At 34.1% G+C, this 21,995-nt stretch overlaps 1 protein-coding gene and 2 long non-coding RNA genes across 3 annotated transcripts; 1 reads left to right on the top strand and 2 right to left on the bottom strand.

The window, feature by feature from the left end:
• Positions 1–1,655: 1,655 nt before the first annotated feature.
• Positions 1,656–6,627, bottom strand: LOC148628295 (pfs47 receptor-like). The gene is made up of 2 exons (XM_088585693.1): positions 6,474–6,627; positions 1,656–2,473 (listed from the first exon to the last, which is right to left on the bottom strand). Exon 2 carries the CDS (start codon positions 2,467–2,469, stop codon positions 2,038–2,040), a length of 432 nt encoding a protein of 143 aa, XP_088441819.1. The 5' UTR covers positions 2,470–2,473; positions 6,474–6,627; the 3' UTR covers positions 1,656–2,037.
• Positions 6,628–6,689: 62 nt separating this feature from the next.
• On the top strand, positions 6,690–8,433 carry LOC148628294 (uncharacterized). Its single transcript, XR_015922588.1, has 3 exons — positions 6,690–6,754; positions 7,072–7,147; positions 8,293–8,433. It is a non-coding gene; the product is annotated as an uncharacterized LOC148628294 (long non-coding RNA).
• Positions 6,712–12,262, bottom strand: LOC148628293 (uncharacterized). Its single transcript, XR_015922597.1, has 3 exons — positions 12,127–12,262; positions 7,807–9,006; positions 6,712–6,787 (listed from the first exon to the last, which is right to left on the bottom strand). It is a non-coding gene; the product is annotated as an uncharacterized LOC148628293 (long non-coding RNA).
• Between the last annotated feature and the right edge of the window lie 9,733 nt (positions 12,263–21,995).

The following is a 21,995-nucleotide window of genomic DNA, read 5'->3' as shown; positions in this document are numbered from 1 at the left end:
ACAATGTAAAGCACAGAAAACTACGACAACTGCCTAATAAACGAGTCAAATATAGGCAGATTCGGGGATTGATAAAATTTCAAAGAGATTCATTCACCTAACGTGAAGTTAGTGCCCCGACACCATGAAAAGTCTTGTTTCTGGTCCCTTATTTGACCCGTAGTTCATAAAGAGTTTTGAGTTATGCCCCCCCCCCAAAAAAAAAAAAAAAAAAAACCAAACAAACCCGTCTTGCTTTTGTGGCATGACACCTTTCAAGAGACACATTCACATTAATCAAGTTATTGTCCTGATATCATGAAAATGCTTGTTTTGGCCCCTAATTCTATAACCCAGCCTTTCTTTTGTGGTATGACATTTAGGGATACAATTTCACAGATATCCACTTACATTTACTATAAAGTTGTTGTCTGGGCATTATGGAAGGGATTGTTTCCGGCTTCAAATTCCTCAACAGCTTACAACACCTAAAATCAAAACCAAGCTTCCTTTTGTGGTACAGTATGTCACCTTGTGGTTTAATTTCATAAAGACCTGAACACTTATACTCAAGTTATTGTTCGAACATGTAGTGTGTTCGGATGACGACGATAGCATGACGCCATTATAGAACGCAATTTAGTTGCGATCAAGCATTTTATTATTTTCTTGAACGGTTTCTTCGAATTCTCTGATGCGCTGAAGGAAACTGCATTGAATTTGTTTTGACAGACAAATACTTTACTAAAGACAACATAAGAGTCAACAGTTTTTGTAGTTTCAGTAATAATATTTTATACCAAAAATCAACTTAACAACAGTCTTCTGCACGTTCTTTGATGAATATATACATAATAATTCAAATAATGTCGACAAAAAGAAGAGTTGAAAGATACTCTTGATAACTGTAAGAAGACCATTTTGAATTTTTATTACTATGTGCATGGTGGGGGCTGGTCTGGGATTTAGTAAATTAAAAAAAGTTATACAGAAAAAAATATTATTCAATATTTCCCCTTTACTTAAAAAAAAAATGATTATTTTTGCGTTCACTTTACAAAAAATCCCAAACTCCCTTACACCTTCAAAGCAAAAATGGTTCGGTTCGACAATTTCATTCGACATATTCACCATATGTTTTCTCGTAATACTTTTTTATGGTAATTGTGTAATATTTTGTCCGCAGTGGTCAGATTTTAAAGGGGTGGGGGTTGTGATAACGTCGAATTATTCCCGCTGCATTTCTAGCGCCTGTCCGCAAGTCTAGACTTTTTGCTCTTTGTGCGTCTTGTTTCGTTTTCACCTGTAGTTTATTTTTATGTTATTTAGTCCATATGGGCAACTTTCGCTGTACCTGTGTATAATGTTTTGGGGCCAGCTCCACTCGCCCTGTGGTGTGAGGGTTACTTTCCTCATTGTTCATTGAAGATCAATGGGTAGCCTTGGGCTGACATTTTCATCCCGATGGGGTTGTTGTCTCTCTGACATATTCACCATACCTATTCTCGTTATACTAACTCTCCGCCTTGGAAGTTATACAAAGTACGAGGATCATTACGGTTTTTAATGTGTATTAGATGTAATCCAGATATCGATGTCATCTCAACTTCGTCTTTATTTTTCAATACTTTGTATCGGTCTATTTATATCCATATCTCTAACTTACCAAAAGTATAAACAGTAATGCTCAGCTTTATTTTGATTACAAAACAGTGAAATCATAATCATAACATTTGTTCTCGCCTCACGACAGGCTCATAATACCGCATAACGCAGAGGCGGATCCAAACACCTTGAAAAAAGAGGGGTACCAGCCGGGGTTCCTCCGAAGAAAGGGGCTAGGACATTATTTGCCATATTTTGCCAATTTTACACATGAAAATGACATTGTTCAATAAAAAGAGAGGGTGCAAACCCCCCACATACTCCACCTAGATCCGCAACTGTTGTGTAATTATTGCAATTATAGTATACATGTACATTAATAAAATTAAATTTATGTAAAGTTGTCTCTCTTTGGTTTAAAAGTTGGGTTCTTTCTGTTGACTCTCGATTTGTTTATTTGATCTGGCACAAAACATCGTATTCCTTTTGGTTGAGTTCTTGACCGCCATAACCAATATATGCACATCTGTGATTTGTATCTACTTTTCCCGGAACGAGGCTCCCTGCATGATGGAATCTCCCAATAAACGTGTTCCGGTCAGTTGCCATGGCACCGGGTGGGATGTTTCCATTGGAACAGCTTCTCCATTCGTACAAACCGGGTGCTCTGGTTGGATGCACTAAGACTTCATACTGGTTCACAATGTGTTCCTTGCATCCATACGGAATATGAGCTCCTGGTAAATGGAAACCAGCCTTTCCGGGAGTAACTAGATTTTCTATTCTAGCTCGCGCCACAAAAAGCGGTCTGCCATCAGCTTCACATCCAGCGCGAATGGCGCCATCTGGAATATTGTTGCCAAAAGTCGTCACCCAGGTGGACATAATGCTGTAATAAAAAAGATAAACGATAACTTTTCGTGAAGCATTACTAAAAAGAACAGAAAAAAAGAAATTTTCAATCTTACAAGTTTAAACCAAATATTAATCTTTCTTTTAAATCATGAACGTTAAACTATTGCCCCTTCTTTAAGATCAAAGGATTGCCTTTAAAGGACTTTGCTTGGGTTTAATACAGTTGGTTAAAATGAGTTTTTATGTGCCAATGCCTACTAGTGGTACCCCGTACCCAAGTTCAGTGAGTTTCAGTACGTCAAAATGTTACGCAAGTTCGAAAATGGCAAAATAGTATACCCTTTTCGAAAGAGATGGGATATAAATTATTGACCAACTTCAGGTAATCGCGGAACAATTATAAATTTAAGTTTGTAATACTTGAACTAAATACATTAAAAGAAAATCAGCCAATACAAACATGTCAAAACTAAACACTAAATGCAAAAAAAAAAACAAAATGTGAAAGCATAAACAAACCCAAACAAAAACAACAGAAGTACATTTTTTCCCGGATTGTCATCTACATTGTACGTAAATTCGTTTGTTTGTTTGTTTGTTGGGGTTTAACGTCCGAGCAGCAATATTTCAGCTATATTCAGGCGATGACGTAAATTCGTGGAATATATGACTTGGTCATCTATTACAAAGAACGTCAAAGATCCAAGGAAAATTGATACAGATGTCCCTTTAATTGTATTTAACAAGTACAATGTGCGTTTAGTTATGCGATAACTGAAATTGAAACTGGAACTAAATGATGATATATAAACTAAGGAAGAATTAAAGATGACAAGCATGATATCTACTTCCTAGTCATATGAAAACGTACTAACATGTATTTTTACATGTTCTGGGATAAAAACATCAATACATACATGTGATGGTTATACTGTATACATTATATATGTGTGTGTGATATATAATACCACGGGCTCGTCTTTTTGTTTGCGAAATTCCAGAATGATTAGAGCTGCATCGGAAACTCTCCCAGACCCATTGAGTAAACCAGAGCGTCTACACAGCAGCCCAACTGCTGGTACATATTTGTAAGACATACTATGATCGAGTACTTCTGTAGGTTATCACAAAAGCTGGACTAAACAAATTTCCATAATGGAAGAACATGCTAGACCAAAGGCGGACCCAAAGGCGGTCCCATATACCTGATAGGAAATGAACATTCAATTTGAATACAAACATCACAATTTTTATGCTTATTTAGTTCTCTGTCTATCGTTAAATAATTCTGCAAATTCACTATTTCAGATTCAGACCTTCTTAGACATTTGATACTAATGCTGCTGATGAGACTTGAAACACGTGTACATTACATCGAAATTTTCAATAATATAACCTACAGAAGTACTAGGCCAGACTATGTCTTACAAACATGTACCAGCGGTGTTGACACTCTGCTTTACTCAATGGGTCTGGGAGAGTTTCCGGTGCAGTTCTAATCATCCCGGAGCTCCTCAAACATAGACACGTTTTACGGGCGTTTATAGCGGTGTTTAAATATCAATTTATATGATATAGCAGTCACCAAAGTACTATATAGTTAGCATCTGCAACTATCTCTTTCACAATCGTTGAAAAATTGTTCCATGACATACTCCGTTAAGGGTTAAATGCAAACTTTTATGTTCCCTTTACAGTCATTTCTAAATATCAAATTTAATTCTAAATTATTTATGCCAATTAGTAAAACCAATAAACAACTAAATATGCTGATTAATTTGGTTTGAATAACGACGATTCAGTTTAAAATACACGTTATTGACATCTAAACTTATATTATCAGTACGCGTTGTTCATATCGGTGCAATTACAGCAAATGTAGGAAGTGTAAAGGAAAACTCCATGAGATTATAAATAGTCAGCAATCCTAGAAATGAACATAAAAAGAATAATGCTGATTACGAATCAAAAGACCTGTCTACATTTCATACGGGGAAGATCCAATTTTTTACAAAAAATAAGAGGATTCCGATAAAGAAAGGGGTTCAAGGTTATTGCTTGCTAATTATTTTCACTGTGATTACTTTGACAAATACTCAATAATTTGCCAAATATTCAGGAACCTAGAAAGAAAGGGTGTTCGAACTTCCGAAACCATCCTGATGTATCCATCACCGTTTCGTGCATTTTAGAACAACAGTATTTGTAAAAATTGAGAATTTCTTAATCTTTGCATTTGACCAAAAAGGTAAGTTCTATCATATATGGCCACAGAAGACATTATTATTCCATAGTTCTCTGAACGAAAACAAAACAAAACCGCGGAATCAAACGAACTAATGACTAACAGCTAGGTTGAAAACAAATTGTGTAACTATAATAAACTTAACAGACTTTGTTAAATTTAATTTCGGCTTGAATATTTAGAAGTGGAAAATGCCAACTAGTAGTTTGTAGTTCAATTATTTGCAGGATTTGGGAGAGTTTTTGTGTTCATTGATCATCTTTATATGCAGGATGTCGGAGAGTTTTGTGTTCATACAATTTGGTATTCCGTGTAAACCGACGAAAATCCGAATACTGTACTAACTGGCAATTAAACTGTTACGATGCCACGTGAATTTTTGTGCGATATTTTAAAGAAAAAATGAATGTCATTCGTAATAGTGAAAAATCAAAGCGTTCGATGTTAACGACGCCCAACCACAAGTCTTTAGATACGTTTTAAGTCGATCCCAATTCCTTTCCTTTTATCTTATCCCTATTATTTTGCAATTTAACGATTAATTTGAGGTGTAAAAATCAAACAATTAATTTAAATTGATGCAGTACACGAATGCTTTGATTTAGCATTCAGTGAGAAAGGGTATGTTTCGCGGTTATCACATGATCTGAACCCACCTGGCTACTAGTATTGCTATCAATGTAGATGCATGTGTAACATACACGTTATAAACCATTAGATTATACGTATTGTTTATTTTGACCGATATCATGTCTGGACGGTGTGTATCTCGAATGCCAACTTCTTAATGGTAAACTACCTATACATGTGTATCCCTCGAATGCCAACTTTATACTGGTAATCATATGCATGAAGATTAAGCAATTTTGTTTCTTTTTATCATATGAGTGGTTTATTGTGTAAAATGTGAATAAATATGTATGAAAACATCACTTATTTTAGTCTTTATGGTAAAAAACTTATTTAAATACACACACATTACAATTAAGTTAAAAACTTACAGTGTAGATAACAAATTACAAGTACATGAAGTATGTACTTATGATAACATATACTGCTGGAAAATGGCAAAGTTCAATATAGGTGGTTCACATCTTGAGCATGTCAATAATCATTTTGCAAAGTTTGAATAATACTGGTTACATACTTTATGAGTTATTATAAATTAAACAAAGAAAACTCAGACCATAACGTATAGTAGTGAAAATGGCTATATTCAAAATAATAATATACTAAAATAGTTGCAAAATATTTGTAGATCACAAGTCATCTTTGAATACTATAGATTAAATACTTCTTGAGTTACAGATCCCATAAAAATTATAAAGGTCATACAGACGAAGTTGGGCGGGTGGCGTCAAAGCTTTAAAGTTTCTGACCAAAAGTTCTGATATCAGCCAGGCCCGAAGAAAGACATTTTTAGGGGATTTAAAAAAGGGGGAATGAGTACAAAGTTTTCTAGACTTTGATAGTGCTTCACATATTTTTTAGTTCATTCTAACAGTTTTAAATAGTTCTTGATTCCAAAAGAGAACTTGGGTCGTCGTAACAAAACCTCCATGCCCAAAGATATGTCAGGTTTGGATAGAATGAAGGGATTACGGAACCTACCCCTCTCTAACAATGGGAAACACTTCCTGCTGTCCCCCTCTTTTCTGTTGTATTTTTTTCTTTTTTTTTTTTTAGAAGAAAAGAATACAGACAAGTTTTTAAAATATTGGAATTGCATTACAAGTCTGACATTCCATTGTAGGCATATTCAATACATGAAAAATAAATAACGACTTACCTTCAGACAAGTGCCTATATACTACAGATATTAGAACCTCGTGATTACAATTTTGACCAAAGTGAAAGCGGAAGTAGAAATCAAAATTTCGGAAAACTGTTTACCAGCCACTGGAAACAGGAGTTCGGAATTCTCGGACTTTTACGTGACTTTTGAACTAAAATTAGACTTCCGAACGGTATTTTGTGAAAAACCATGCCGTCACATTCGGGGGGGGGGGGGGGGGGTCGGGTGAATTTGAGTTTCGTGTACTCACATATGGACATATATTCCACCAAAAAGTAAGTGACACATTAAGGTGAATACAAATGAACCTAAAAATCGTAGTTTGAGATAATTCCAAACCTTCTACAAAAAACACCAAACTATTTAAAATTTTCTCCATTGTGTTTTTTTATCAGCAGCCTGCTTATGAACTTCGGCATATTTGTCGCTAAATTAATGTTTTATTTGAGTATATTTTTTCATTCCGAACGTGACAGTTTGTTTTTATTTCAATTGTTTGCTATATTTTTTTGTTTTTATATTTTTATATATAAAAAAAATTGATTAGCAAAACGAACGAACATTAATGATATGCATTCATTATTGTTTACAGTGCCGCCATGATGAAAATACAAATATTTTATTTAGCTCGAACACAGTTACAATAATGAAGAATTGTGATAAATAACGTAAGTGTTTATCATATACCATATATATATATATATATATTTGTTAATTATAATTTGTCTAAATCATGTGCTGTAGTCTAAGTAAATGTGTGCAGTATAAATTACAGGAGATATGGTACACAAGAAACTTTCTTAAGCCTTACATGTGTACTGACTACTGTATACATGTTCCATAGTCCATACAAACAGTTTTATAAAGACATGAAGAGTTGTCGTTGAGTCAATGACTGTTGATTTTCATTTAAATGAAACAGTCTGTGATACAAACTTGTTGAACATGATGAGGGTAACACAAACAAAACCTTACAAGAATCTGTTATTTGTGTATACAGTACCCCATATTTCATTTTTGAGAACAAAAATAAATTCATGTACAAGGTCAAGGAAACTCCAGTGAAACAAGTATTGCTGAACAGTTGACCAAGAGCAATCAAAAGCAATATTTAATGTTCCAATGTATTGTACATGTAAGTCATATGAGAACATTTCATACATAACTTGAAGTAAACTACATGAATTATATGATTTGGAAATTAATCTAAACATTAACATATACATTTGTATGACCTTGTATATGACACAATTTTCAATTTTTTAAGTTTATCGTGCTATTTTTTTTACTTTTTTAATAGATCCATAAATACAAGCTGTTGACTTACATTGTATATCAGCAACTAAGGATAATGAACTAGTTTTATCAGTCATCAGATTTCTTTTGCACAGTATGTTGTCATGAACATGTACAATTATACCATAGTCATCACAGTATGATAAAAGTCTATCCATGTTGATTTTCAGTATCTCTTTCCATATTAAAAGGAAATATGTTTTGATATTTTCCAGAAAATTTTGGATGCAGCCGTCATGTTCACCATTATTTCAGCATGTGTAATGTAGATAGATCCCATATGTGTTTATTGCTTAAAATGTAGCACTACAGTTCCCATGACACTTAAATGAAGGTTGTAACATAGACATAATATTTTAGCATAATGGGATGTTTTGTTTGAAGAAAAAAAAATCCAATGATCCATATAATGTAGGGTTTACTTAAGTAGAGGTCTACTTCAATACAGGATTCATGAATCACAATAACTTTGAATATGAGTATTATGTATATTTATTACTGATTTTTATACTTCCAGGTCATCCATGGCATATATATGACTGAAAAGAATTCATACATGTATAATTTAGATGATCTTCAATGCTGCTCAAATCTCTGCTTGCACTGTAATGAAAGCTGATATGAAGCTGAAGTTTGAAAATAAATATTTTCAAAATCATATTTCTTATTCAAATGTACAAGGTTTAAAAGTGTTGTGCTTCAAAAGTAAAAGTCACTTTCATACATGTATACAATAACAGCCATGTATACTTCTTGACAGTACCATCCTGGAATACAACCTAGAATCCCTTGCACTGCAAGCTGTCACTCTATCAACTGAGCTAAAAAATTACTTCATTGTTTTCTGTAGATTAGGTTGATTATGGTCTTTTGTAAATAGTTTTACTTTATTTGTTTTTGGGCCTTTTTATAGATTGCTTAATGTTATGTGGTTTGCCCATTATTGATATCCATGTGGTGATTTCACTTGTAGAAGCTTAATCGTTACTTGCTTTGTTTTTTGAATGACTATCTCATTGGAAAACATAAATGGTACATGTATTTAAGTTTTCTACTTATGACTAGTGAGTGCTAAATCTTTCACTACTTCTCGAACAAGTAATTTTGTGTAACAACTATTTGGCTAAGCAACTGTTGATTCCGTGAGGTAGCACTATGACACCGCCTCAAAATGTCATAATAGTAGAGTAGTATAAAGCAGGATCATTTCATACAGTAAAACATTCTTGTCCTGAAATGCAAGAAATAATTGCAGTATGCATTGAAACCACAACCAATCAATGAAAAAAAAACAAGTTCCATGGGTAAATAGAATAAAATAAAAACATTCACAGACATTAAACATTTTGAAAAAGAAGAGATTTATTGTTGAATTTTGAGCTAATCATAATCATGCCATGTACTTGCACCTATAATTTACATTGAATTGATCTGAATTCATGGTTTCCTTGTATAAACTCTACAAGACTGGTAAGTTGTGATTTTTTTTGTTCACTAGTTAAGAGAGATGTTGAGGAGAGGATGATCATACCATAAGCTCATGATGCACCTGTTTAATACGACATCTTATCGAATGATAATTATTAGTCAACTGTGCTGGTAATACCTGTTCATTGATCAGAGGGGGTTGGCACACCTCCTTTTTACCAGAAAATTAGTCATTTTCATGTGTAAAATTGACAAAACATGGAAAATAATGTGTTAGCATCACCATCACTTTGGCTTGCACCCCTCCTTTTCAAAGTGTCTGGAGCCATCCCTGTTCACTAATCTGTAAATAGCTTTCATCATATTTTGCTTTAACCGTCTAGCATGAAACAAGTTGCCTGTTTTGAAACTATTTTAATATTCTCCATAAAAGCAATAAAGAAATATATAAAAAAAAAACCAATACAATGCTTAGGTAGCAAACCATATTATACTCCAGCAATGCTAAAGGTTGTCTGGCAAGCTATTTTCTGACTTGGTGCCATCCTAGGGTATAGAGGAACGGAATTCTAACCTCTTACGTTGTAGGAGTAACAGGGACGGATCCAGGATTTTAGATAGGGGCGCACAGTAAAAATTCTGCCGAGCGGAGCGAGGTGACACAAATTTTGAGGTTAAATTTTTGCAACATTATAAAGTGGGTGCAATGTTGATATCTTTTGTGGCAAAATTAGCGAGAAATTTTAAGTTTCAACTTGAAACCGCCTAAATCTACCCATGACAACCCATGCTTTGCAAATTTTAGGGGGCGCACTCCCCCCACCAGAATACGCCTCCGAGTAACAATGTTGATTTTTATGAGTGAGGTCGGGGCTAGGATCACATTTGAAATAGAAAGGCAGGACAATGATATATGATTTTATATAAATACAAAGATGCAATAGGCGAAAAAAAAAGAGTTCTGGTTTGAATATTACATAAAAAGATCCAGGACACAAAATTTGAATATATAGCCCCCTTTTTCCCCTTACAATTCAAATGGATATAGGAATGTATCATTATTTACCTGGGAGGGGGACTGGTCATTTTGAAATCCTATAAAATTTTCTTGACCCCCCATGATATTTTCTTATCCCCCTTAAAAACATTTTTTTAAATGTGATACCCCCTCTATTAAACATGCGTATGGAGTTTTCATATACATGTAACAACTACTGCATTATGCCAGAGCTTGTCGAAACTACGCAGAGTTTTTGTATCGCGCTAGAATTATTATAAATAAACTTCTGGAACAGGGTTGTGTTGCTACAAGATTGAAGTCATCCCTATAGAAGTTTTATGTTATGGTCGTCATCATAAAATCGTGGATCGCTATGGTGTATCCATCTGCGCCATGAAAACTGAATTGTTGAACCTGTCATGGTTTTCATTTCCTCTTTCGTCTACCCCGGACTTGACTTTTTATGCGCAACTCGGTGGGTGTATCTAGAAAAGCAGAGGACGCTTACCCTACTGGCGCACCTGGTCCATGCTCCAAGTTTATAGGGGAGTCATAGTTGCTCATTTGCTTTTGTTAATTTGTATATTTGATTTTAACAAAATTTCATGTTCTTTGTACGTCTGTTTTCCATGTCTGGCCTTTGTCCCTGGATAACATTCTTCTTATTACCGTTATAAGCGTTGTTCCCTTCACTACTCTTTGAGGCAAAAGCAGTTGAGATGTTAAAGAATTCTTACAATAAAAAATTCAAGTCTTCAATTCCAAAACTTGATACTTTGGAAAAGTCTTATCAAAATCAAGCAGAATCAGACACAGCTCTTGAGATTGAAGACATTGGTAAGGAAATTGAATCGTCAGCAGATAAGTCGGACCAATTTGATTTAATAACTGTAAATGTTTTAGGTCCTGATGGTTATGTTGATATGTGAATTTGATTTTACCAGAGATCATGCATGTGACAATGAAATAAAATGTTGAATGGTGGTAAAATATGTTTTAATTTGACTGGTGTAACGCTCCGCTTAACTAAAAATTTGGACCCTCCTTGAAATCCATGTGCAAAAAAATGACCCCCTCTTTGAAGTTATAAAACAACTGAACCCACTTTTCCACTTACAGAAAAAAATGACCCCCTGGATATATGTACTTGGTATGTTTAAATTTTCAAATAAATGTCTACGGTTTGAATATTATTTGTAAATTATTATGTAAAGGATGCCGAATCTAGAGGTTTAACCTTAAGAAAAAAAGCTGTTATGCATGTGGCTAATTACAATATTCGTTATGTTTCGGCTAAGTTTACAGCCAATGAAATGAACATCTCATTAGCGAGAACACAGCGTTACTTTATATATTTATCGGGCATTTTTAAAGAACCCAAAGCTTTTCCGAGAGGAAATAATCGCCATTTTCTTGCAGCATATTTCTCTGTTTCCTTCCCCTTTCCCTATGATATCCCCTGTGTTTACATATAAAAATGCACGTACACCAGGATACTGGAATTGCGTTTCAAATTAGAAAATAACTTACCGGCTAGCAAATTCATGTTGTACACGTGCACTTAATTACACTACGAGTAATTGCACGGGCGGACCCAGACACTTTGAAAAAGAGGGGTGTCAGCCGGGGTTCCTCTGATGAAGGGGTGGTGCTAGGACAATTTTTGGCCAATTTTTGTCGATTTAAAACATGAAAATGACAAAATTTCCAATATAAATGAGGGTGCAAGCCCCATGCCCCCTGGATGCGCCACTGAATTGACTAATTGAGACTCGGGAGATGTCAAATAATCCCAAATTTGCGGTTAAAAGATATTATATATATGAGTAGGCCTTTAATTACTACATTGACATCATAAAAGAACTGTTCTAATCTCAATTACTCCAAAACTATTTAAGAAAAAAAGAAATGAAAAATAAATACCGTAGCAAAATTCTGGGTCGTATATTGTAATTGGGTATTGGTACATTGGATAAACCAATTACTTCGGACCTCCAACTTCTGTGAGTTGTGATCGGTATTTAAATATCCGAATATACAAACATACAACATTACTTGGTAAGATATATTTGCATATTTTAATTTTCAAGGGAGATAAAAATAATACAGGAAGAAATCTACCTTGCAAGTTTTTTTCCCATTGATAATATTTTCATACGTGTATGTTCTATTATGCTTCATTGTAGTCATATTTCCAGTAAATGGGCACAGAAACTGGCAAACGCATGACTTTTAATTTGATGGACGAATCAGACAGAAGTATTGGTTGTCGAGGTAAAAATGGGGGTGGGGTCCGATCATCTGTACTCCAAATGCCCGTGGTTATAAGATGAAAATACTCAGAAACGAATACAGTCTTATTAAATACATACGGTGACTAGCAACCCTGCAAAATTTGAACAAAATCCGTTGAACAGTTCCTGAGGAGTTTCGTCCACAAAGTACTCCTCTAATGTAGTATGTACAGATTCATATATGTAAAGACCCATAGCTCCTGTAAAAGTATATGATGGCGAAATATAATCAACTACATATGGCGACTAACAATCGTACAAAATTTGAACAAATTATGTTTGTTTGTTTGTTTGTTGGGGTTTAACGTCCGAGCAACAATATTTCAGCTATATTCATACGATGAACATGAAATTAATGATAAAATGAACATGAAATGATGATGAAATGAAAATGGGATGGGAAACAAGGACAATGGCGTCGACAAATTTTGATTGCCACTGGAAATAAGAAGAGGTGGGTAGGGTCGGGTAATTTAGCCTTCTGTGGCGGAGCCCTATTGTTCCTACTGCTAATACCACAGTAGGATTCTTTAACGTGCGAGGAACGTGGCATCTTTCCCAACACGGTGCACCACTATGGTTTGCGGTCAGGTTTTCCGTATTATAGCCTGACAACCCCAGCATGTAACACGCCAGGGGTACCTCATTCCACCACCTGGGGCAAACATCTCAGTTGCTCTGTGGGCAGAGCGCCCTAGCCCCCAGCTAGGGTTCTGAGCACTATTTAGTCGCCTTTTACGACAAGCTTAGCGCTGCTGCGGGCCTATTCTTTTAACATCCGGACCTGCACGGGGCAACAAATTATGTACAGCTGTTTCTAAAAGAGTTGCTTTCACCAAGTCAAGTGTGACAGACGGACACCGGTATTGCTGTTTCCTACAGCTTTGCGATGTTCCATGCAGTCCGTTTTGACACGACTGCAAAAGAACCCTGATTGAAAGCATTTGGTACTTCACCCAATCTTGATACAAGTACATCTCTGAAAAAAAGAGACGGGTTTACAGAAAATTTTAGCGGATCGTATTCAGAAAAAGGAGAATATAAAACACGTGTTGCTCTGGTAAACAAAAGGCTCTCGAAGAACCTGAATTGATCACCTGGCGCAGCATGCCCTATTAACTAAGTAAAGGTATCATGCTTCGTTACCAAATTTGACAAACAAGAGGCTCCCAGGAGCCTGATCATGAATCACTTTTCTGGTTAAATTTTTGCCTTTCAAGGACAGTACCTCTAACAAGGAGCTGGCCGACAATTTCGAGTGAAGACTTTGGTAGGGCTTATTGTAAAGACCACTTCATCATTGAAAGTTTCGTTCTATATATTATAGTTTTCAAGATATTTTCTGAAAACTGCTAAAAACCTAATTTTTAGCCTTACAAGGGCAATAACTCTTGCATAGAGTAGTCTGACAACTTTGATCCCTGAAGGCTTTTGTAGGTCTTATAATAAGGATCATTTCAGCAATTTAAAACTCATAATCTTCAAGATATTGACTGGAAACTAAAAAAAAACCTGTCACTTTTCACCTTTCAAGGGCAATTATTACAACTCTTACATGGAGTCGTCTGACAACATTTTATCTCAGAAGATTTTGTAGGCCTTATAATAAGGATCATTTCAGCAATTAAAAGAATTGGCTAAACCTAACGTTTTGAAGATATTTGCGAAAGACTACTGTCCAACTCCTATGTTCTATTTTTAGTAAAAAATGCTGAAAAAGAGCATAAACTGATGAATGCTGCAAGTTCAAATGAGTACCCAAGGCACTGTAAAATGTTGGGAATGCCTTCAGTGTTTGTAGAACCTCTGAAAAAAAATAGCAGAAGTCCCCCATGCCCTCTTATCCAACCAGATCTGAGGTGGCATTAGCTCACTATACATTTGCTGAAAAAGAACATAAAATGAAGTTAAATCATGGCTATACATTTAAATTTCATCATTACTTTAACTCAGACTGAAGACCATGTTTACTATATTACCAAATATCATTGAAATTAAAGCAAGTGTACAAATTTGCGGGAAAATGGTCGCCCAGAATAAATTTTCGTCATCACCATTCAAATTAGAATACCGTGTTTCCTGGAAGCCGAGCAACTGGGAAAAATGGCTTGTGTAGGACACCCTAAGGAACAATTATGCACAATTTAATTAAATTTTGTTGCATAGTTTCAGAGAAGATTTTTGAAGTTGTAGATGTGAAAAACAAACAAAAATCTGTTTCGGGGGCCGTTACTCCTTCATCGGGTGAGGAATCATTTTGAAAATTTCGGCAACCATCTTCTGATGAAGAAAAAAGATACCATATATCAGAATTTTGTTACATTTTATAGGTGCATTTTGCTTCTTGTGATGTGAAGCCTAATCTCCATAATGATTTTTAAATATACCCCAGTGTTAAATTACACTGTTATTTGCAAAAATACTGTACTTTGATCCTATTGTTCTGTTTTTAGTAATAGCGGCCATGTTTTTCAACATTTCAAAAAAATTTAAACGATCAGTTTGTGCAGGATACCCTCAAGAACAACCATGCTGTTTCATTACAATTGGTCAAGTAGTTTCCGAGATGTTTGAAAAAAGCGAACTACGACAGACGCCAAATGATGACAGCGGGTCACACGGCCTTTAGGCTAAGTGAGCTAAAAAAGAGATGGCATTAAAGGAGTTCTCTCAGTCACGTGGTGAGAGTCGATAATAGATACAAAGTGATGATAATAGCTCACAATGACATTTGATTCAGGTGCGCTAAAATGACACACCAATATTTTACCACTTTGATAATGTCGCGTGAATTTCTGAAAACAATGACATGACACCATTTTAGGTTACAGACCACCAATTCAACCAATGAGCATTTGGAACGTACGCAAAAATAGTCCTACGCAGAAATTACCCCTGTTCCTCATAGTGCTGTGAAAAAAGTTCTCATCTTATTTAAAAAATTGAAACAGTTTCTGAAAGGAAAAACATTTCTGTACATTTTATAGGTGCATTTTGCTTCTTGTGATGTGAAGCCTAATCTCCATAATGATTTTTAAATATACCCCTATCTTGTGAAAACACTGGGATTTCCCATGCTATTTATAGACCCTTCACTTCCGGTGACCAGTACTGCACTGCAAGTCTGCTAACCCCACATGCCATTCTGAGGATTGTGAGCTGACATATGTAGAATCATGCTGATATATAGTCCTCTGCAGGTTAAAGTTAAGGTAAAGTCCAGAGAAGCCATTGAATATTGTCAAATGAGCATAGAAGCCTATGGGAAGTGGAATTAGTGGTTTTTAGCCTTTATGGTAATTTTTCGATACCCTAGGTCTCACTAACCACTTCCGGGTCAAATGGCCACCCCCTATGTAGTACCAAAAACACACTGAACCTAGACATATGCATTGTAAGTGCATTATTTGTGTGTATTATGATTAAAAGTAGTCAAAATAAAGCTGAGAATGTGTACTTTAAAATCATATATGTAATTAACTACAAAAGTGTATGAATATTGTTTACATGTGTGAGTAATTTGCCTCCATGCTGTCAGTTAGCAGAACAGGTAAAAATGTAGATTTTCAGTATTATTTATTTAAGTAAATTTTGTGAAGAATTTCTACTATCATCGTACCATTAGCATAATGATTTTGGAAGCCTTATTTTCCAAGCTTCGCAACGGAATGCAGCTTTAAGATGTCATTTGTCCCGGGAATTCACAGTGAGACTTTGAAAATTACTTTTTTAACATGTAAAGTAATGGAAACGTTAGAAGTGGTTAGTGAGACCCTTAAACAAATACAATTATAAGTATATATTCTTCACTAAGCTTTGTGTATCTTGCTGATAAAATACAAATAATGTAGAATTCACAATTACGAGCCATCATAACCAGTATCTGAAAATTTCGTATGTAACTTGATACAATACTTGTAAAAATATTTACGCGCCAAAATTGCTAGGTTACGGAATATAAAATCTTGTTTACTGGTAATTATAAAATAATAATTAACCTTTATGGTTTCTTGGATTGTCCCTATCACACTCATAAAAATAGGTCACGAACATGCCGTAGTGCAATCAAGCGTAGAGGTTTAGCCATGGAAGTGTACTTTAATTTTTTCCTGTTAATTACATCGTTAATTGTAAAATTGGAATAGAAAGGAATAGTGCAACTCACGTCTTCTGTCGAAGGTTAGTGTTAACTGGGAATAAACGAATAAGACTGCATGGAACTGAATCAATGCACAGCTGAACTAATGTTAAGAGCGTCTGTCCAGCTCGAAACCCAAAGACAAAATTAACAAAACTCATGAATACAAAATTAACCGCGAAAAGTATGAACTCACTCAAGAACCAATCAAACACTACCAAAACTCTGTGACCCTAGTACATATGCAAATTTACAAGTACATGTACAAGAAGAAAGGAATGAATCCTTTTAACCAAAATTTACGCTACAAGGGAATGTTAATATTTTAATTTTATTTTATGTCAATACATATTCATTTCATAAACAATACATGTTTATTTAACATTAACAAATAAAAAAACACAAAACTTACCCAATTTATTTAATACAAGAAATTAAACGTCACATTCTAATGAAAGAAAAAAAAATGAAACAACAGAAATACACGATGAATAAAAATATTTGTAATTTTAGTGTGCTTCAGGGGCATCTAGAATTCGTTTTTCAATTACAAACCATATAAGATCAAAAACATTGTGCCTAAAATATAGCGGAGTGCAATAATTCTTCCAGCATACACCTAATCTTTTAGGACAAATAGATGTAAAATGCGCAGCTGAAAATAAAATTGAAAATAACAATTCTACAATTTATTTATCTTCCAAATAAAAAAGATTTATTTACATAACATTCAGTTGTTTCGTTGTAGCTAGGTATACTTCCAAAGGGCTGGAAAAAGAAAATAATATCCGGTAGAACTAAAATCACTTTTTACGTATGACTCATTTAATATAAAGCCACACACCAAATTAGAAAACAATCCATCCATTTGGGAGCCGATAAAATTGCGACGAAACTTGGACGGACGAACAAGGTGATTCCAATATATCACTTACGTTTTGATTGGTGGTATCAGATGATTAACCCAAATAACGACTCCTTTTATGGTAAAAATAACATATAGCACAAAAACAATACCTGTAGCACTAGTGAATGACAAAAGCACAAACACTTGGATATTAGTATTACATGTACATGAATATACATATAAAATGTTTAAAAGTTTTTTGTTTTTGTTTTTAAAAGCGTATCCCCCAAAAACACACACAATTCCAAAGTTAAAAAAGGATGTAACTCTAACAAAATTAAATGGATCTGAAGTTTGATGAAATTCCGTGAAATGATTTCACAGGAGTGTGCTTACAATTGTGTAAAAGACAGACAGGGCAATTATATGTCTTCCGACGTAATAACTGTAATGCATACCACTTCACTCCAGTAACTTCAAAAGACCATGCACATTTGTATCCAACATATTTAGTTTTGTGAAATGCCACACACAAATGCCATCACCCCCTAACATCTAACATATAAACAGAATAAATCCCCCAAATACCTATAGGTACAAAATGTATCTCACTTGTATTACATGTATTCGAAGTAAGTTACTTACAGGCAAGGTTTTGATAATTGGTTAATAGCAAGATCCTGAATTCACCATAATCATTGTGTAGAATTCTATTCCTTACAATGACAGTCAAGGATCAATGCACTTTTTTTTTGTTCATGCATATTCATGAAGTCAGAGAAGAATAATTTATTATCTGTTTATTAGTTTACCATACCTACCCTAGCACATTTTATTTGTATTTTTGTATAAATGCTGAGAAACTATCACTTTTTAATTGAGCAAGATAACCTGCCATAAGTTTCTATAAAAATAACTTAAAAAAATAAAAGAACAGCGTTCCAATGTCCCCCACAAAAAAGACAAAAGTGCAGCAAACTTTTAATTCACTTAAATTTTCCATTTCCAAGGTCCATAACTTCCATAAAAATCATTCAACCGTGACAAAAGTCGAACTTAATCTGTGTCTTCTCATAGTAAGACTATATACAAAAGATAAAATCAATTGGTAAAAGCATATTACAAAAAAGTGTGGAAAACTAAATTCACTGAAATTTACTAAGTCCAAGGGTCAAAGTTGAACTAATCTGTAACTTCTCATAGCATGACTATATACGAAATATAAAATCAATTAAAAGTGTGGAAAGCTGTAAATTCACTGAAATTTCCGAAGTCGAAGGGACGCAACTTCCGTAAAAATCATTCAACTGTAACCAAAGTCGAACTTAAGTTGTAACTCTTCATAATAATAAGGCCACATACCAAAAACAAAGTTATTTGGTAAAATTAAAACATTACAAAAAGATTTTACCTACCTACATTGTACCTATGCTACTTTTCATCCAATTTAACATTGAACAGATATATATTTGTTTCTTTGCCTGAACAGTATATCATCATAAAACATTAAAATGTGAAATTCATAGAACTAAAAAATAAAATATAACTGTAATTTACAACCATTAAATTGGTATAGACTCATGTGTTATACAAAGGGAGATAAATCTATATTTATCATGTGTTTGTGTCAATTTTCTTCATAGTGATGATGGTTTCATTATTTCTTTAATGTATTATGAAAACCAGTAAATGCCACCAAGGAGGTTGGAGGAAGTTGATGATTAAACAAATTGCCTGATTATACAGTGAAAACAAACTGATGGAGATATTTTCAAATATTTCAATTATTTATAAAGACTGTCTTCATTTTGCCAACTCAAAAAACAGTGACTGAAAAAAATTGTGGTTATGTAGTCCATCAACCACTTTTTGACCTAAAAATGAGGAAATTTGAAGGATTTTAGTGTAAAAACTGGAAGGTTATCAGAAATTTTGTATATAAAAGACGATTAAATTATTTTTCTACTTGGAAATGGTTGCCTTTCTACCTCCTAAGTAAGGAATTTTAATGCAAATTACAAATTTTAGCAATAACTTAGTATTAAGAAACTAAAAGGAGTTCCTCAATCAAAGCAGTTGTGCGATATGTCACAACTCACTTGCATTCGAAAAGGTACACTTATGATTACACTAAAATACATTGAACATCTGCTTTATTGGGTGGTAAAAAAGTTCAAAATGAGTTATCAGGAGGTTCTCCGAAAAAATCAGAAATTGCTCAAAATCTGGCAAAATCAGTCCACGAGTTAAAAAAAAAACCAGGCAGATCCTAAGATTTGGGCAGCACACAGGAAGTCTAGCCCATTTTTTAATGTTCCAATGTAATAATAAACTCATTAAGAGTTCAGAAAAAAACATGGATTCCTTGTATCGAAAGTGGATGACACAGAGCTCTATAACTAGCAGGTCAGTTTGTTATTTACCTTTATTATATAGATAACAGTGGTTTATGGAATGTTCCCAGAGTAATACATTTTGATAATTCACACTTTGAAATAAATTTGGTAGTTTCACTCTCAGACTTTCTCCTTCCAAAACGTCACAACTTTGATATCAATCTGCCAATCACAGAATTTAAAATTCATATTGAAAATATGAAAAAAATATGAAGAAAATCTGTATAATAAATAGGATAATCAATTGGTTATTGTGAATAACCAAAATATGATCACTCGTTTTAAGAATGCTTGAGGATTTAACTTGTGTGCGGAACAACTTCTGCACACTCTTTAAATCTAGGCGTTCTTCAGCATTCCTGATAACATTTTGGTTATTCACTCTTTCCAATTAATTATCTCCTCATTATTTTAAAGTTTCAATGATTTCTATGTATTTTTTTTTATTATTACAGTTTCAATAAATTAAAAACCAACATTCATTTCCTAGAAAACATAGTTTTGGATCTCTGTTGGATTAAAATGTTTTGATAACAAGGCCAACCAAGTTTTCAACTGTCAACCTCTTAACATGAATATTCATGAAATATTATAAGAACGCAAATATAAATATTCATATCACATTATAAAAAAAAACAATTACATGAATATTCATACAACATAAAAACCCAACAAAATAAATATACAGTTACCGTAACAGAAAACAAATTAATATGAATAATAACGTTTATCAAATTCGTTTCTGTGTTTGATAGGTTACACTCTAGGCTTGGATACTAGGAAAGGGGTGCCCAGCATACATCCTCTCACAATTGTTATTTTCGCACGAAATTTTAATTTTCATTAATTCAATCGCAAAAATTTTCTAGACTAGCTTTGCTCAGTTTTATTGTGTTATAACCATTGCCATGGTAAAGCAATGTACCAAATATCAAATATATATATGTATATATCTGTTCAGTAAGGACAGATGAATAAAAACATGAATGTTTACAAGACTAGCAGTAAATATTAAACTTGACATACAAACATACCAACCAATCTACATATATGTATTCTTTCAAGTACAAAGTCTATTTTATCATCATAAAAAAAAAAAAAAAAAAACACCCTCAAATTTAAACTTTAAACTCTAAACTATGAAATAAAACAAAGTACAAAGTACATTGTCCTCAAGTAATGACTGAAACTAATAATATAAAAGCTCTGTATATGTCAATACAAAGTTCTCAAGAAATGACTGGAACTACAATGTGCTAATGTAAAAACTCAATACATTTCCATACAAAATCTCAAGAAATAACCAGAGCTAATATTATCCCTATAATAGCTAAATACACTTTGTCAGTAATGCATGATATTACACTCCAATGTTCATTCTAACTGATGATCTGAAGTTCTCTAAAAAGAAACAACCTACGTATGCTCTTGGACCTCTCCTCTGTAACCCAAAAACAATATTCCAGAGGTTTACCATCCCAAGATCATCATGGGCTAGGTACTCTTTCAGTGAAAAGAACCATTTGATTGACCTTCAACTTTGACCTCTGTCCTCCAGTTGGGATAATCAACTTTTGACAATTTAACATTCCAGTTCTTTTTCATCTCATTTGTTTGTCCATCACTAAATAATGACTGTATGAAATATGATCGAGGCTGCACGATGAAGTATTCCTTCACACTATTAGGTTGTTGAAAAAATAGGTTGCAACTCTCATACAGGTTCTTGTAACCACAATTTTCACAAATTGGGTTGGAAACCCCATATGAACACTTGTCACATTTTGGGCAGTGCCATTCCCTCCAGTCTTGGCATGCTCTACACACGACACAATGGCGAGTATTCATGTCTGCCTCTGGTTCTTGCCTGCAGAAAGAGTAATAGATCTCAGATTTACCTTCCATGAATAAGATGCCCCTTGTGTTGGAGTTTCAATTGTAACTTTTTATTTAACGCCAAGGCCTGCTGTTTTGAAAATTCTGATGGAAACTCTAACGAATTCAGTTTGATAGGTTTTATAATTCCTGCTTGACAATTTTCAAGCAGTTCTTTCGCACTTAGTAAAGTACTGTGAAATCTCCTTTCAACATTATCAGACCTTGGAAGTAAGAAACAA

Source organism: Perna viridis, chromosome 1 (genome assembly GCF_037379345.1).
Source record: "Perna viridis isolate PV_CMFRI_1.1 ecotype Kerala chromosome 1, ASM3737934v1, whole genome shotgun sequence".
Lineage (NCBI taxonomy): Eukaryota > Metazoa > Mollusca > Bivalvia > Mytilida > Mytilidae > Perna > Perna viridis.
Note: the sequence above shows the minus strand (reverse complement) of the source record. Positions and strands in the feature narration are given on the sequence as shown.

Excerpts from the sequence above, each read along its gene's own strand:
- LOC148628295 (XM_088585693.1), bottom strand. The coding sequence starts at position 2,469 with ATGTCCACCTGGGTGACGACTTTTGGCAACAATATTCCAGATGGCGCC.